The following is a 17180-nucleotide window of genomic DNA, read 5'->3' on the forward strand; positions in this document are numbered from 1 at the left end:
TAGAAAGCCAAATTGTTAAAACAAAATGGCTTAGAATGTTGAAGCATTCAGCCTTAAATGGAAGGTTTGACCAGTTAAATTTTTCAAAGAAGGACGGCTATTTGTTGGCCAATCTGTGGAACAATTCTTAAAAAAAAAATCTCCGTCGATGAATGAGAAGGCCAAATAAATTAAATGGATCCAGTACCCATTCCCTTCGTTTGGCCAAATTAAGCCATTTGTTGAAGATTATGGCCACCAAGAGGACTAATGTACGGAGACGTGTTGGTTTTGGAAGGAAATTGGCCTTACAACCACCAATGGCAGTAAAGTGGCCAATATGTTGCTGCCTTTTGCTCTGGATTTTCCAGTTACCCAAGGCTGACAAACTTTATCCAATTTGTTCGGATATCGACGGTAAAAGAAATCAATTTGTTTAGCCATGGATAGCAGGTTATGCTCCCATCGATAGGAACATTTTTCTGTCGATCATAATTCACAAGGCTTACAACCTATTTGGCATCATGGTTCTGGTAGTAATTGCCCTTGATTATAAATTGTAATCACGTTTATGAGCCAAAAGAATCCTTTGAAAATATGTGAAAATTGATGATTGCCCGGTATTATTTGGTTTTGCCAAATGAACTAGGGGGGCAAAAATTCATCTTTGGAAGAGCCAACTATAAAACTTAAGGGGCTCGAAAGATTGAAACGCAAGTTGAGTCTTGAGGGTCATTCAACTAGAGATTGTCAATTTAGACCATAGATGGTCGACGTAGAAAATGATCCTTCCACTCCTCCATATTGGTTAAGAAGATGTAAAGGTGAAAACTTAACCATGGAGTACGTTTTCAGCCAAACATGGCTATAAATACTTTGCGTATTGATTTCTGTCGATCAATATACATTTTGGAGGACACGGAAAATTAGTTTTTGATGGAGTGGCTAATAAATGTTGGTATTTGGTATTTATGCATATGCACAGTAGCCAACGTGTGAAGCCAAATGATGCCTATTAATTGGCTGTTGTTTATAACTTTAAAGTTCATTATTGTGGGGATTAGGCAGGGCTAATGGCATATGTATCGTGCTCTGATCGACGGACCACATTTCGATGCTTCCTGCTTCCTTTCAGTAGGAATCAAGGTTTAAAGGGAAACTAATCGACGGAGGCATGCCACCATTCGATGGTTGTTTTTAAGCCTTGAAATCCCACCATGTTATTCTCGATAACGGCTTTTAAGCCTTTAAGGCTTTGTTATGTTAGTCGAAAAAATGAAAGGGTTGGTGTAAAAGTTATCTAAAACTCTTCGAGAGTTGGGGGGCAAATGTTTACACCGTAAAGAGTTATCACCCGTTGATATCGACAGAGGAGTGATTTAAAACTAGTTCATTATTCACTTGGGTTACGTTAGCACTTCACCCAAATGAATAAGGGGGGCATTGTTTGGACCATATATTCACCGCCTGTCAATAATCGACTGAAAGGTGGCGATTATGGAAATGCAACCTATTTTATTATTATTTTTGGTATTTGTATTTTAATAGCATGTGCAGGACACTTGGCGTATCTCTATTTACTTGGAAGTTGAAAGGACACATGACATTGTCTTACACATTTGGCGGTTGAAAAGAACACTTGGCATACTCCTACACACTTTGATGTTAGTGAGAAGTTATTTGGACAAGTGGAAGCAAATGAGAATGAGGAGTATTGAAGAAGTTGGAAAGTTATTTCCTGCGCATATTTGTTTTCCTATAAATAGGCTTTTTAGGTCTCATTGTAAACATACACAAACAACGCCAATCAGGCCTTTATCTTTTCTTTTATAGGAGTAGAGTTAACTTGTAATTGCTCACTCAATCATCTCGATTGATTGTTCTTCTACTTTGAGGGTTAATAAAGTCCATTTTGTTAATCTTCTTCCACACTTCATCCACTTCATTGTTTGTTTCCAAAGAAGTCCTGAAATACGGCAAGGAACCAAACTCCACTTTTCACACCCACATTCCAGTAAGCTTACGATACGATTTTCCGTTGATTGGTAAGAAAACAAGAATTTTGGTAACAGGAGGTGTAACAACCCTGATTTTAATTATTCATAATACGTGACTACTTGGCATGCTTAAAGTTAATCTTGTGGTTAAATAGTGTAGTTACCTTAGTTGTACGGGACGAAACACATATATATGCTTAGGATATCATTAATTGGCCAAAACTTGATAGGTGAGACACAAAGACAAGAGTACATAGAATAATTTTTCCCTAGGAAGACAAAAATAAAACATACGTGTATTTTTCTCTTGAAACTTCACCGCTTCGTCCGCCTGGGAACAAACGAGAGAGAGTCAGCAAGAGGAAAAAGAAGAAGAAAAGAGGGAGAGAGTCGAGAGAGAACGGTGGAAGAGAGAAAAGAAGAAGGAAAGAGGAAGAAAGGGGAAAAAGGAGAGAAACCTAGGGCTTGTTCTATTTGAGTTGAATTGGAGTGCTAATCTGGTAATTCAACCCTCTCTTATACTTAATTTCATGTTTCTTATGTTAAATTCTATGTTCTAATTGCTGAATATATGCTTTAGATAATTGGGTTCAAGTAGGATTTGGGTTATGGGTTGAAAATTGCAGGAGGAACAGGCTGGGTTTTCTGGAAAAAAATCTGCAGAATTGAATCTGCCTTGTTCTTGAGGAATTTTTCTCACCATCTTCCCGACCTTAATATTTTTTGATATTTTTACTGAAGATGCCTGTATGTGTCTACTTTACTGTGTAAAATTTTCAGAACCTAATTCACAATGTGGAAGAAGTTAAAATTCGTTAACCGACCTGCTGTTGTGGTTTCTGCTGTGCTGACAGCATCGTCGCACTTTACGGGAACGGCTATAATTTTGGGCTCGAGCGATGAAATTGCGATCCGATTTCTGATTTTGAAACTAGACTCATAGACCTAAAAAAATGCAGGAAGATTGTGTCTTATTTATTCTTGTGCTAAGTCAGATTTTAGGTTAAAGGTTATGACCCTGCAGATTCTGTGATTAATTTTTAAGGCTAGTTATCTAATTTCATATTCTTACCATAGGACCTTATGTTCATTTAAAATAGGCTTGCTTGACATCCTCTAATCATGTTTTTTTTGCCTAATTGTCTTAGGAGGTTCGGGTGACACGTGGATACGAGGTGAGTGATTAATACCCAAAACACATGGGTTGTTATAAGCTTTACGTTTCAATGATGTTTTATAATTTGAGATATGAACTCCATGGAATATCAATGGAAGGTGGACATGTTTTATATCTATTAATGACATCCTCCCACGTCCCAGCTTGCTAGGGGACACGTGCTAAAAGGCTAGCAAGGCATGGCTATTAAATCGGATAACGAGAGACGTCTTAACTTATCCACTACCGGGGACGCCTGGTAGACATGAAATGAATAGAGGATGTGCATTACTATGCTATGTTGCTATGAGAAATGATTCGTTTTTTTTTAAATGGTTTTATCATTGTCCATGGAAAGCATGTGAATTGCGTATTAATCATTCATACGAGCTTTGGCTTATGAATTTTTCCACCTTTCAGGCAACGGGACGTAGAGTGGTGGCGTGCAACTCTTCTTTTGGTCACACTAAGTAGATGTTGGCTTGTAAATAGGGAGTTGTTTTTGGTGAGCATTTTTGTATGTAAATATGCACAGCTCTGGGTGGTTTGCAATGTAGAGATCCTTGTAAAGACTTTTGGTTTGGCATATGTAATAAAATAGAATTTACTTCCGCTTGTCGTTAATTAAGTCCCTTTAGTCATTTGCTAATGAGGTGTTTAACTTTAATATGGCCTTAGTGATGTGATCACTGGCGCCTTGTTGTGACTAGAGCCTTTGGGGGCGGGCTAGGGTCGTGACAAAGTTTTTTGGTATCAGAGCAACATGCTAGGAAAATGAGATGCACGGTTAGCAATGACTCACGCACGTACCCTCAGAGCTTAGGAAATTGAATCTATGTGTGCTAAGTGAGTTATATCAAATGCTTTGCTACATGATTTTCTAATGTGTTGCTATATGACTAGACATGCATAATCTATATTACTGTTATATCATCTATACAATGTGGATTTCCTTTCTCTTGAATAGCAAATGGAGCATAGAGATGAGCTAGAGGCAGCACAGCCGCCACCAATGGATAGAATGGAAAGAATGGAACGGTTACTAGAGGGGGTGTTGGGTGTGATGAACCACCAAGTGCATAATCAACCGCCGCCACCGCCCGCGGTAGTTATTGCGCAGCCTGTGGCAGAAATGAGTATCAAGGACTTTCAAAAGATGAAGCCTCCTATTTTTGAAGGTGGAATTGACCCGTTGAAGGCTGACAACTGGATTTTGGGCATGGAGAAAATATTTGCTGTGGCTCAGGCACAATGTCCGGCGATGCACAAGGTTGTTCTTGCTACCTATAACTTCGAGGGAGAGGCGTACAGATGGTGGCTAATACAGAGGGAAAGAGAGCCAAATATGACCTGGATACGATTCAAAGAGGTATTTTATGAAAAGTATTTTCCACAGACACTTAAGGATGCTAAGGTCAATGAATTTATCAACTGGACGCAGGGTCCTACTATGTCAGTGTCAGAATATGACAGAATCTTCACAGATTTAAGTCGGTTTGCACCACATATGGTTGATACAGATGCTCGTAGGGCAAGGAGGTTTGAGGAAGGACTAAAGGATGGGCTACGTGAGCCGATCAAACTTCTTAGGTTGCCAACTTATGCTGATATACTAAATGTGGCTTTGTTGTCCGAAGAAGATCGGGCTAAAAGCAAAGCTAAGGCAGAAGGGCAGAAAAGGCAGACTACTTCCGTGCCAGTCAGGAATCAGGTAGTCGGGGGTTCTTTTAAAAGGCAAAACACAGGTACATCGGGGTGGAGTCAAGGTGGAAGCAGTAATAGCAATAATAGTGGCTCTCGACCATGTCCTAAATGTGGAAGAGCGCATAGAGGTCAGTGCTACAGGGATACAGGGGCATGCTTTAGGTGTGGGCAAATAGGGCACTTGATGAAAGATTGTCCGGCCATGACGAAGCCAAATGTGAGAACACCAACTGCTACCACTAGTTCAGCACAGAGCTCAGGTACGAAACCGGATATGGGGAAGAAACAAGGCAAGGTCTTTGCTTTGGTTCCGGGAGACTCTCAAAATGCAAATTCAGTGGTGTCAGGTACACTTCAAATTTGTGGGCATTCAGCTTATGTGCTTATTGATTCGGGATCTACTCATTCTTTTGTTTCTATGCAATTTGCTGCTAAGTTAACTAGACCACTTGAACCACTTGACCACGAATTGCATGTGTCACAACCTATGGGTGGTAATATTGCATGTTCTACTGTTTATAAGGCTTGTGATATTTTAGTTGGAAGTGCGCATTTGTTAGTTGATTTAATTCCTTTAAATATGGGTCATTTTGATGCTATATTGGGAATGGACTGGTTGACCTCCAACTTTGCCACCATAGATTGTATTGCTAAGACAGTAATGATTCAGATACCAAATGGGGTTGATGTTACTTTTGAGGGGAAAGCAGTGGTTTCACCGCCTTACCTGATATCTGCTATGCGGGCTCGTAAATTGATTGGTAAAGGGTGTCAGGGTTATTTGTGTTCTATTCTTACAACTGAATCTGGTGTTACTACTTTGCAAGATATTCCTGTTGTGAATGAGTTTCCTGATGTATTTCCGGAAGATTTGCCTGGTTCATTGATTGACAGGGAGATAGAGTTTGTTATTGACCTTATTCCGGGGACTCAACCGATTTCTAAGACTCCATATCGAATGGCACCATTGGAGTTGAAGGAATTAAAAGTCCAATTGCAGGAACTACTTGACAAGGGGTTTATTAAACCAAGTATCTCGCCTTGGGGAGCACCGGTCTTATTTGTGAAGAAGAAAGACGGTACAATGAGGCTTTGCATTGATTATCGGGAGTTGAATAAAGTGACTATCAAGAACAGGTATCCACTTCCGAGGATTGATGATTTGTTCGATCAACTACAAGGAGCGATGGTGTTTTCTAAAATTGATCTTCGATCGGGCTACCATCAGTTAAAAGTAAAGGTAGAGGATGTTGAAAAAACAGCATTCAGAACGAGGTATGGACACTATGAATTTTTGGTTATGCCTTTCGGAGTTACTAATGCACCTGCAGCTTTTATGGATTTAATGAATAGAGTGTTCAAGTATTATCTAGATGAATTTGTTGTTGTGTTCATTGACGATATACTTGTGTACTCTAAGACTCCAGAACAGCATGCCGAGCACTTGAGGATGGTTCTACAAACACTACGGGAAAATAAGTTGTTTGGCAAACTGAAGAAATGTGAGTTCTGGCTATCTAGTGTTGCATTTCTTGGACATGTGATCAGTGGGGATGGCATTACAGTTGATCCACAGAAGATTGAGGCAATAATGAGTTGGCCAAAACCGACTACAGTGACAGAAGTTCGCAGCTTCTTAGGATTGGCTGGATACTATCGGAAGTTTGTAAAGGATTTCTCTAAAATTTCAGGACCGTTGACTGAATTGACACGGAAAGAAGTTCCATTTGTGTGGACCAAGGAGAGAGAAAGTTGTACTTAGAATTGAAGGAACGGCTAGTTACGGCACCGATTTTGATTTTGCCATCGGGGACCGAGGGATTTGTGATTTTCAGCGATGCTTCACATCAAGGTTTGGGCTGTGTTTTGATGCAGCACGGAAAAGTGATCGCTTATGCTTCACGCCAGCTGAAACTGCATGAAAAGAATTATCCCACACATGATTTGGAGTTAGCGGCAGTGATCTTTGCTTTGAAATTGTGGCGACACTATTTGTATGGGGCGTCATGTGAGATTTATACGGACCATAAGAGCTTGAAATATCTCTTCACGCAAAAGGAGTTGAACTTGAGGCAGAGAAGGTGGCTTGAATTGATGAAAGACTATGATTTGACGATTCAGTATCATCCAGGTAAAGCTAATGTGGTTGCGGATGCTTTGAGCCGAAAATCATCGGGTGAGTTATGTTGTTTGCTCACTTCTCAGCAAAACTTAATTAGGGAAATGGAAAAGCTGGAATTGGAGGTTTCCGTTCATGGCACCAATGCTATATTAGCTGCTTTTACTGTTCAACCTATGTTATATGAAACCGTTATACAAAGACAGCTGGATGATGAATTTTTGAAGAACATTATCGAGGCATGGGAAACTAAGCCTAAGGAGGATTTCTCTTTTAGAGATGGTGTGTTGAGATTTCGAAATAGGGTTTGTGTACCTGATGTACTAGAAATTCGAAGACAAATCTTGGAGGAGGCTCATAAATCCAGATTTGCAGTGCATCCTGGAAGCACCAAAATGTACCGAGATCTTAGGGAAGTGTATTGGTGGCCAGGTATGAAAAGGGAGGTAGCTAAATTTGTTTCGCAATGTCTGACGTGTCAACGAGTTAAAGCTGAGCATAAGAATCCAGCAGGGTTGCTTCAATCCTTGCCTATACCGGAATGGAAATGGGAGCATATCACGATGGACTTTGTTGTAGGATTGCCGCGTACACAGAAAGGAAACAATGCAATATGGGTAATTGTGGACCGCTTAACAAAATCTGCTCACTTCTTGCCTATGAATGTCTCATTTACCTTGGATCAATTGGCTGAGTTGTATATTAAGGAAATTATACGACTACATGGTACGCCAGTGTCTATTGTGTCAGACAGGGATTCGAGGTTCACTTCTAATTTCTGGAGGAGTTTGCAAAAGGCTATGGGCACAGAATTGAAATTCAGTACGGCATTCCATCCACAAACCGACGGTCAATCTGAGAGGGTTATACAGGTTTTGGAGGATATGTTACGAGCTTGTGTTTTGGATTTTCAGGGAAGTTGGGAGAAACATTTGTCATTGGCAGAATTTGCATATAACAATAGTTATCAGGCGAGTATAGGTGTGGCACCGTACGAAGCACTATATGGGAGGAAATGTCGATCGCCGATATGCTGGACCGAAGTGGGGGAGAGGAGACTTGAGGGGCCAGCAATTGCCGATGAAACTACTGAAAGAATTCGAATAATTCAAGAAAGATTGAAAGCGGCACAAAGTCGGCAAAAGAGTTACGCAGATTCAAAGAGGAGACCGTTGAGGTTTGAAGTCGGGGACTTCGTATTTTTGAAAGCGTCGCCAATGAAGGGGAAAAAGCGGTTTGGAAAGGCGGGAAAGCTACAACCGAGATATGTTGGACCATTTGAAGTTCTAAATAAAGTTGGTGAGGTGAGTTATCGGTTAGCGTTACCGCCAGAGTTATCCTATGTTCACCCTGTTTTCCATGTGTCCATGTTACGTCGATGTTTGCCTAATTCCGATGAAAGGTTGCTTGTGACAACTCCTATTGAACTTCAGGGAGACTTGAGTTATGAGGTAACACCGGAAAGGATCATTGGCCGAAAGGACAAAGTTCTTAGAAACAAAGTGATACCATTAGTGAAAGTATGGTGGGATAATCAGCGAGGAGGAGAAGCGTCATGGGAAACCGAAGAAGATATGCTGAAGAAGTATCCACATTTGTTCCCAATTCAAGGCAAGTAAAGTTTGGGGACCAAACTTTTATAAGTTGGGGAGGGTGTAACAACCCTGATTTTAATTATTCATAATACGTGACTACTTGGCATGCTTAAAGTTAATCTTGTGGTTAAATAGTGTAGTTACCTTAGTTGTACGGGATGAAACACATATATATGCTTAGGATATCATTAATTGGCCAAAACTTGATAGGTGAGACACAAAGACAAGAGTACATAGAATAATTTTTCCCTAGGAAGACAAAAATAAAACATACGTGTATTTTTCTCTTGAAACTTCACCGCTTCGTCCGCCTGGGAACAAACGAGAGAGAGTCAGCAAGAGGAAAAAGAAGAAGAAAAGAGGGAGAGAGTCGAGAGAGAACGGTGGAAGAGAGAAAAGAAGAAGGAAAGAGGAAGAAAGGGGAAAAAGGAGAGAAACCTAGGGCTTGTTCTATTTGAGTTGAATTGGAGTGCTAATCTGGTAATTCAACCCTCTCTTATACTTAATTTCATGTTTCTTATGTTAAATTCTATGTTCTAATTGCTGAATATATGCTTTAGATAATTGGGTTCAAGTAGGATTTGGGTTATGGGTTGAAAATTGCAGGAGGAACAGGCTGGGTTTTCTGGAAAAAAATCTGCAGAATTGAATCTGCCTTGTTCTTGAGGAATTTTTCTCACCATCTTCCCGACCTTAATATTTTTTGATATTTTTACTGAAGATGCCTGTATGTGTCTACTTTACTGTGTAAAATTTTCAGAACCTAATTCACAATGTGGAAGAAGTTAAAATTCGTTAACCGACCTGCTGTTGTGGTTTCTGCTGTGCTGACAGCATCGTCGCACTTTACGGGAACGGCTATAATTTTGGGCTCGAGCGATGAAATTGCGATCCGATTTCTGATTTTGAAACTAGACTCATAGACCTAAAAAAATGCAGGAAGATTGTGTCTTATTTATTCTTGTGCTAAGTCAGATTTTAGGTTAAAGGTTATGACCCTGCAGATTCTGTGATTAATTTTTAAGGCTAGTTATCTAATTTCATATTCTTACCATAGGACCTTATGTTCATTTAAAATAGGCTTGCTTGACATCCTCTAATCATGTTTTTTTTGCCTAATTGTCTTAGGAGGTTCGGGTGACACGTGGATACGAGGTGAGTGATTAATACCCAAAACACATGGGTTGTTATAAGCTTTACGTTTCAATGATGTTTTATAATTTGAGATATGAACTCCATGGAATATCAATGGAAGGTGGACATGTTTTATATCTATTAATGACATCCTCCCACGTCCCAGCTTGCTAGGGGACACGTGCTAAAAGGCTAGCAAGGCATGGCTATTAAATCGGATAACGAGAGACGTCTTAACTTATCCACTACCGGGGACGCCTGGTAGACATGAAATGAATAGAGGATGTGCATTACTATGCTATGTTGCTATGAGAAATGATTCGTTTTTTTTTAAATGGTTTTATCATTGTCCATGGAAAGCATGTGAATTGCGTATTAATCATTCATACGAGCTTTGGCTTATGAATTTTTCCACCTTTCAGGCAACGGGACGTAGAGTGGTGGCGTGCAACTCTTCTTTTGGTCACACTAAGTAGATGTTGGCTTGTAAATAGGGAGTTGTTTTTGGTGAGCATTTTTGTATGTAAATATGCACAGCTCTGGGTGGTTTGCAATGTAGAGATCCTTGTAAAGACTTTTGGTTTGGCATATGTAATAAAATAGAATTTACTTCCGCTTGTCGTTAATTAAGTCCCTTTAGTCATTTGCTAATGAGGTGTTTAACTTTAATATGGCCTTAGTGATGTGATCACTGGCGCCTTGTTGTGACTAGAGCCTTTGGGGGCGGGCTAGGGTCGTGACAGGAGGAGGGAGAGAGAGAGAGAGAGAGAGAGAGAGAGAGAGAGAGAGAGAGAGAGAGAGAGAGAGAGAGAGAGAGAGCCATACTCCTCCACTTTCCAATTGCAAAAGAGACCAATTAAGAGATAAAATTTGGTGGGTTACTTTCATTGCCCATTGAGTCATTTAAGTTGACCCAATTGATGCCCAATTATGACACAACTAATAATGGGTTAGCTGGGTTGGAACTCATTCTTACCCAACTAATAAATGGGTTGGGTTGGGTCTATTTTCTAGTTGATGGATCTGAATTTGTTAATGGATCTGGGTTCAATTTGCCACCCCTAGGTAGAACCTATCAAGAGATATAATCTAAAATCTGTTTTCATGACTATCACAAATGCCACATTTGTGTCGCAAGATCAATTTAGAACGAGAAGATAGCCCCTTAAAACAATCTTTTGATCTAAGTAACAACTTAGATAACAAGACGAGAAAACGCATACATACGAAACAAATCAAGAGCAGGTTGCTCTGCGCAAATCATGGCTCAATAAACACGTTTCTTAATTGAAACTAAGTTCTCCGTGTAGGGAAAAACTCGAAAGTCTATTGATCTCGGATAATCGTATACTTCATGATACTCTTTTATGCTACGGGTATCAAGGTTGTACGACACCATCCGGCAATCGTTGCTCCTAAAAAGAGAAGCTCGCCATTTTTCCGAAATCCCAATGCACTCTGATACGCGGACATGGGTCTGATACTGTATTTTTTCAGAAAGTCTACACACACATACACTTTGTGCACAGATTGTGCACAGATTTTATTGTGGGGCCCACCACGGGTCTCACACGAATCATCCGAGCCGTTCATTAAATGTAAAACACTTTTTCAAGGGACCCCATAAAAAATAAGCTCAATCCGATACCTATAAGTGCTCGATCCAACCACATTACTTTTCATTAACCGGAAATCTGGATGAAAAGTTAGATGGTTGGATGAAGCACCTATAGGTATTGGATTGAGCCTATTTTTTACGGGGACCTTTGAAAAACTGTTTTACATTTAATGAACGGCTCGGATGATTTGCGTGGGACCCGTGGTGGGCCCCACAAAAAAATCTGTGCACAAACTGCTGTGTGTGTAGCAGCTCTCGTATTTTTTGTTCCAAGGATCCTTAACTCTGTTGCCATCCCTTACCCATATGCCAAGGCAGGGCTCTTTTGCCAACTCGTCAAACTCCAAAGTAACAAGGGCAAGGGCAGTGGCAGACCCAGGAATTTGACATAGCGGGGGCACCAATTTTCTTTGTAACGCTGTAATATGTGAGTTACAATTAAACACATTCACGCCAAAATAATTTTAGCATTCATGATAATGTAATAATTTAAAAGCATATATGCATTTTAATAAAAAGCTACTTGGGCAAATTTCTGCACCTCGACTATATGAGTTAAAACAAAATTATCACATGTTGATTATCTATTTTCCTATTATTAACTCTACAAGTACAAGTTTCGGGGACCAAGTATGTATAAATACAATGTGCGAGTTCATACTGAGTACTATACAAATGATTGGAGACGTTGCGGAGTGGAGGAAACCTTGGTTGGGTAAGTGGATTTTGAAAAAACAAAAAAACAAAACTTTGGAGTGCGGGGAATCAAACTATTTTAGTGGATTTTGAAAAAAAATTTAAAAAAACTTCGGAGTGCAGGGACTCCGAGGAATCGAACTCACGCAATTCCTTTTTCAAAGCATGTTGCTTACCATTGCACCAAACTTCAATTTATTGCACATGTTAGCACATATATACACACACACACAAAATCGGGAAATTTTTTTTTAAAAAAAACACGTGGGGGCACGTGGGGTATGGTGGGTCCACCCCTGGGCAAGGGAATCCCTCAGAACACAAAGGTCAGAAAACAAGAGAATGCCAATATATCCTCTGGTAAAAATACTTGTTCAAACACTTCGCCGGACATGTGGAAGGCAAGTATTTTACAACCGCGATCAACACATATCCAATAAAACACCCCATTCAACAATGTGGCAAAAGAATGCCCACGATGCTGCAATAGGGCATCTTTGGGCACCGTAGCGACGATTTCCCTCCACGAGTCCGCACTCATATTATAAATTTGGACTTTTTGCCCCACACATATTTTAGCAGAAACCCTAGGGTCGTACTCATATAGTGGGGCGACTCTGAGCAGTTTATAGTCATTGGTTTCGGGATCTAGACCAAACCCTAGAAGGCTAGTAACGTGCCTGTGCCTTTTACGATAAGGGGGTGCAGGGAGAACCTTGAATTCTCTCGTTGCGGGATTGCATACCATGAATTTGGCGAAGGAATTTCCAAGACAAACAACGCCATTGGAAGAGCCGAGGAGGTAGAGATCTCCAACGTGTGGTCCAGGCGGTACGGCGAAAGGTATGTATAGATCGTTGGAGTGAGTTTCGTTGGAGACCAAGGACAGGCTCTGTAAGAAATCCTTTTTGTGGTATCGTTTGACGATGAGGCAGTCGGTGTTTTCAGCGGCATGATTGTGGTGGAGAGAGACGAAGCTAGGGTTTTGGATGAGCGAGTAGCAGTATTTGGAGACTGATTTGAATCGGAGGAGGGATTTTACAGGGAGACGAGATAGAATAAGGATCAACAAGTCTTCCGGCATCTCTTGGTTGATTGCCATGGGGGGGATACTGTCTATATGATCCTAGTGCTGAAGAATGATGGTACGCCGTACGCAGGCCAGGCCAAGCACCCACAAGAAGTCTCTCTATATTTATAGCTTTGTAAGGTTATTTTGACAGAGGGGTTTGCCCTGAATGTCCAATTTTTGGGAGTACTATTCAAAGTCTAAGGTTTGATTACGTTGCAGTAACTGGGAGACCGTGACCGATGTCGCCGCGGTAGCTCCTCAAGAGGTTTGGATTGCGTAGTAGGATCCATTTAGTGATTTGGGTGTAGGGCTGTTCTTCTGTTTAAAAGAAAAAAGTGGTTATTTTGACCTGAAGTTAGATCAGATAAATTAATATGTTCTTGCCCGTTTGGTTTCGGTTTAGGTTTTAATTTGTTCATGGCCGTCTCTTTGTAAGGTTATTTTGCCCATAAAGGTCTCTTTCTGGTAGAACAAAATCTTAACTAATTCCGGAAGCTTATTTAGCCCATAAAGGTATCTTAGCTAACTCCTTAAAAAATATTTTAAGAAACGTCGAGACAAAGTCATAATACATAAAAGTTTGGCGCAATACTCACAAACGTGGAAAAAAAATTGAGTAAGGACAAAATCATAAAGTAGTGGTTCATAACTTGTTGATTAGTGGAAATGCCACTTAGTATGTACGTAACCCTTGATTTCTCGAAAGGAAAAAGCTATTGTATAAGGGTGTTGTTTTACCATAGATGATATGCAATATTAGGCCTGGTTTGGGGGGGAAAAAAAAAAGAAGCTACTTAGCTTGTTCTTTTTGTCTTTACTCAATTTTTTTCGTATTTGTTCAGTTTTGCCTAGTAACATTCTATGTTTTCAATTTCTCAATCGAGACAAATTAAAAATGTAAAAAATTTTGACACAAAACTAATAAGGGCAAAGAAAATTGAACATAGAAAAAAAAAAAAAACCAAGTAGGTTATTAAGCCAAACCAAGTCTTAGTATGTTGCTCCATAAACTCAAACTTATGGTTCTTTAGATTATAACTCCTCGACAAGAGCTATTGCATTCTCAAAACGTAGCCAAACGTGTGCGATCCCAATGTACTTAAGAAAAAATTGCTAAGGTTTTATTGCTTGCTACGAGCGCTAAGGTCTTATCACTTGCTACGAGCACTAAAGAGTATGTGTAACCTCCACCAAGTGAGTATGAAAACTTCAAAAAGAAAGGGAAAAAAAAAAAAAAGAGCATTTAGCAAGGCTCTTGAAGTACTAACTGAACTAACATAACCGTTTGTAAGACTCTTGGCTCTCGCTCTTTCAAGTTCTACACTCCCCCCCTCAATCCTCCCCTCTCACGGATTTTATTAGTTTAGATTTTGGCGAAATATTTTTTCACGCTCGATCTCATTATTCTTAATATGGCAATTCCACCCCAACACATGGGTACGTGCCTCCAAAAGAAGGCTCAGTGAGTTCAAAATTTGATTCGAATCTTAGTACTTTTTAGAGCTCCAAGAGTAAAATGTATGAGGTGCATTAAGAAACTTAATTGCCGTTTAATTATTTCAGCTACTCTTTGAACTCCGGTCCTAAAATCAATCCTGCATGCGTATCAAGTTTTCATCAGCTCATATGAAGATTACCCACCCCATTACCAAATTTGCAAATTAATCTTATTGGAACAACTCATCGACCATACCCATCGTCGAGTCCCTTAATTTATAGGAATTAAGCACTCGATCGATCAGTGTACAGCAGAAGAACTAGCTAGCTTGTAATTAAACGCGGACAACGCATGTGCTCGTCATAAGAGGGATGTCGCAAAATCAATCCTGCGTATCAAGTTTTCAGCTCATAAAATCAATCCAAGACTCCTTAATACCAAACTCATCCATTAACCATATGTCAGAGAACGACCAAGACTCGTAGTACTCCAAGCTCGTTACAAAAACCACGCAAGAGACAGAGTACCAAAGTTACAAGGTCAATTCTAAATTGCAAGCAATATTCATTCACTGTCATGGGGATTGGCATTACGTCAAACACCTCATCGCTCATGCAAAATGCAACAACCATGACCTGTTAAATAGTACGTAGATTCAGAGTTGTGAGCCTACCAGAAGAAAATCCCATTCAACCAAGTTCAAAAGTCGTGCTAAGGCCCAAGATATATCTTTGGGCACAGCGATGTGGACTTCCCCCCGAAGGTTCAATGATCAAGTTGTATACATGCAAGGATGGAACCAGCGGGGTCTAGTGGCGGCGGCCACCACGACAAAAATTTTAAAAAATGCAATTATTATGTGAAAAAATAATTTTATCCTCAACTTATATAGTCTCACCACTGCTAGGTTTTTTTTCCTTATTTTTTATTATATACTAATCATAAATCTTCTATTTTTTTTTCAAGAAAGAGACCCAAAATACTATTCCAAAGCTAAATTCAATGGGCCAAAGTAAAATAATATAAATGATGATGTGTAATTAAAAAAAAAAAAACTCCACACTCTAACCCTAAAACAACTTAACCTAAAAAATTAAGGGAATTTAATTATAATGTCACTCCCCAAATTTATAATGTCACTCCCATAAATGGAGTGCGGTTATCAATTTGAAAAATCCATATAGGGATCTGAAGAGTGACATTATAAATTTGGGGAGTGGCATTATCGATGCCCAAAATTAAAGTTAGTCTTTTTCCGTACTCCATGTGCAAAAACATCATTTAGTTTAGTTTTTGTTACGTTATTTTAATTTTTTGTGGAGCCGATGACTATTAATATTGTAATGCATCTTTTTATTTTTTAAGTATACATTTCGCTACTGCTAGGCTAAAATATTAATTCCATCCCTGTATACGTGGACTTTTTTCATCAGCATGCAAGGGTGCAAATTTTTACGACAAGGCACTTCAGTTTTTTAAATGGGAATTGCTAAAATACACACTCCTCTTCTGAATTGCCCTAAATTCATATATATTTGGTAAAAAATGATTCAAGATATTTGCACAGAAAGAAATTCAAGATATTTGAAATGGGAATTGATAAATCAAAATTCAAGATATTTGCACAGAAATACGTAGATGCTATGAATTCAAGATTGAAGTTCCACATTTACGTCTAAATATTATAAGTACCTATATAATCAAAGGGATGCATATTGCGCACTTACAAAATATAGTGTATTGTTGTACTTTGATTTTCAAACGAATTGCTAAAAAGTAAACTCTCCACCTCTCACAAGACTCACATTACGCACGTCACTGAGTATTTAAGTTCCATATAAACTTAATGAATCACCATGACACCACATCATTTTTTCGCTTATTTTTCTTCACAGCTCCAAATTAGGAGTACTACTCTTTCTAGCCCCCTCCAGATTCCACACTTTTCCCACACCATCCTTTGCCAATGGTTTCCCATTACCAAGGGATATTTTCTTTCTTTCCTCTTGTGTCCACATCAAACCGCCCTTCCACTTTTTCTACTCTTTCCTTTTTCTCCTCTTTCACAGAGCTTAAAAACCCAACCCCTCTCTCATTAGATTCCACAAACACCTCTCCAACACATTTCATTTCATTTCTCCTCTCCCCTTTTCTTTTCCTCTCTTTCCATTTCAACTCCTTTCCCCATGGCAGCGGAAAAAAATTTAACAAGCCCCATTGGAAGTCCTTTAAGGGACAAAGAGCTAGACCAATTCCTCCCCATTGCCAACGTGAGTCGGATCATGAAAAAGTCCCTCCCCACAAATGCAAAGATATCCAAAGAAGTAAAGGAAACGGTCCAGACATGCGTTTCCGAGTTCATAAGCTTCATAACGGGTGAAGCATCCGATAAGTGCCAGAGAGAGAAGAGGAAGACGATCAACGGCGATGATCTTCTGTGGGCTATGAGAACCCTGGGGGTTTGAAAACTATGTGGGACCTTTGATGATTTACCTCAACAAGTACAGAGAGACTGAGGGAGATCATCTCAAGAACCCCAATATGAGTAGACAAGAAGAGCAACCCCTTAGTGGCATTAATGATACTATCATCAACCATGAAGTTATTGGATATGGGGAAAATTGGGTGAATGGTGGTTTTACTATGGGAAATTTCCCTCAACTTGGATAGGA

At 39.6% G+C, this 17180-nt stretch overlaps 2 protein-coding genes across 2 annotated transcripts; one reads left to right on the forward strand and one right to left on the reverse strand.

Moving 5' to 3' along the window:
• Window positions 1–10951: 10951 nt before the first annotated feature.
• LOC131302809 (F-box protein At5g49610-like) lies at window positions 10952–13082 on the reverse strand. Its single transcript, XM_058329602.1, has 3 exons — window positions 12335–13082; window positions 11605–11720; window positions 10952–11167 (listed from the first exon to the last, which is right to left on the reverse strand). Exons 1-3 carry the CDS (start codon window positions 13080–13082, stop codon window positions 10952–10954), a joined length of 1080 nt encoding a protein of 359 aa, XP_058185585.1.
• Window positions 13083–16694: 3612 nt separating this feature from the next.
• On the forward strand, window positions 16695–17178 carry LOC131302810 (nuclear transcription factor Y subunit B-3-like). Its single transcript, XM_058329604.1, has 2 exons — window positions 16695–16945; window positions 17016–17178. Exons 1-2 carry the CDS (start codon window positions 16695–16697, stop codon window positions 17176–17178), a joined length of 414 nt encoding a protein of 137 aa, XP_058185587.1.
• Window positions 17179–17180: the final 2 nt, after the last annotated feature.

The sequence above is a fragment of the Rhododendron vialii genome, chromosome 10a (genome assembly GCF_030253575.1).
Source record: "Rhododendron vialii isolate Sample 1 chromosome 10a, ASM3025357v1".
NCBI lineage: Eukaryota > Viridiplantae > Streptophyta > Magnoliopsida > Ericales > Ericaceae > Rhododendron > Rhododendron vialii.

Excerpts from the sequence above, each read along its gene's own strand:
- LOC131302810 (XM_058329604.1), top strand. The coding sequence starts at position 16,695 with ATGGCAGCGGAAAAAAATTTAACAAGCCCCATTGGAAGTCCTTTAAGG. Across the intron at positions 16,946-17,015 it reads ATCAACGGCGATGATCTTCT|AGAGACTGAGGGAGATCATC; the intron begins GTGGGCTATGAG and ends CAACAAGTACAG.
- LOC131302809 (XM_058329602.1), bottom strand. The coding sequence starts at position 13,082 with ATGCCGGAAGACTTGTTGATCCTTATTCTATCTCGTCTCCCTGTAAAA. Across the intron at positions 11,721-12,334 it reads GGATATATTGGCATTCTCTT|CGTTACAAAGAAAATTGGTG; the intron begins GTTTTCTGACCT and ends CACATATTACAG. Across the intron at positions 11,168-11,604 it reads AGCCCTGCCTTGGCATATGG|TATCAGACCCATGTCCGCGT; the intron begins GTAAGGGATGGC and ends GAAAAAATACAG.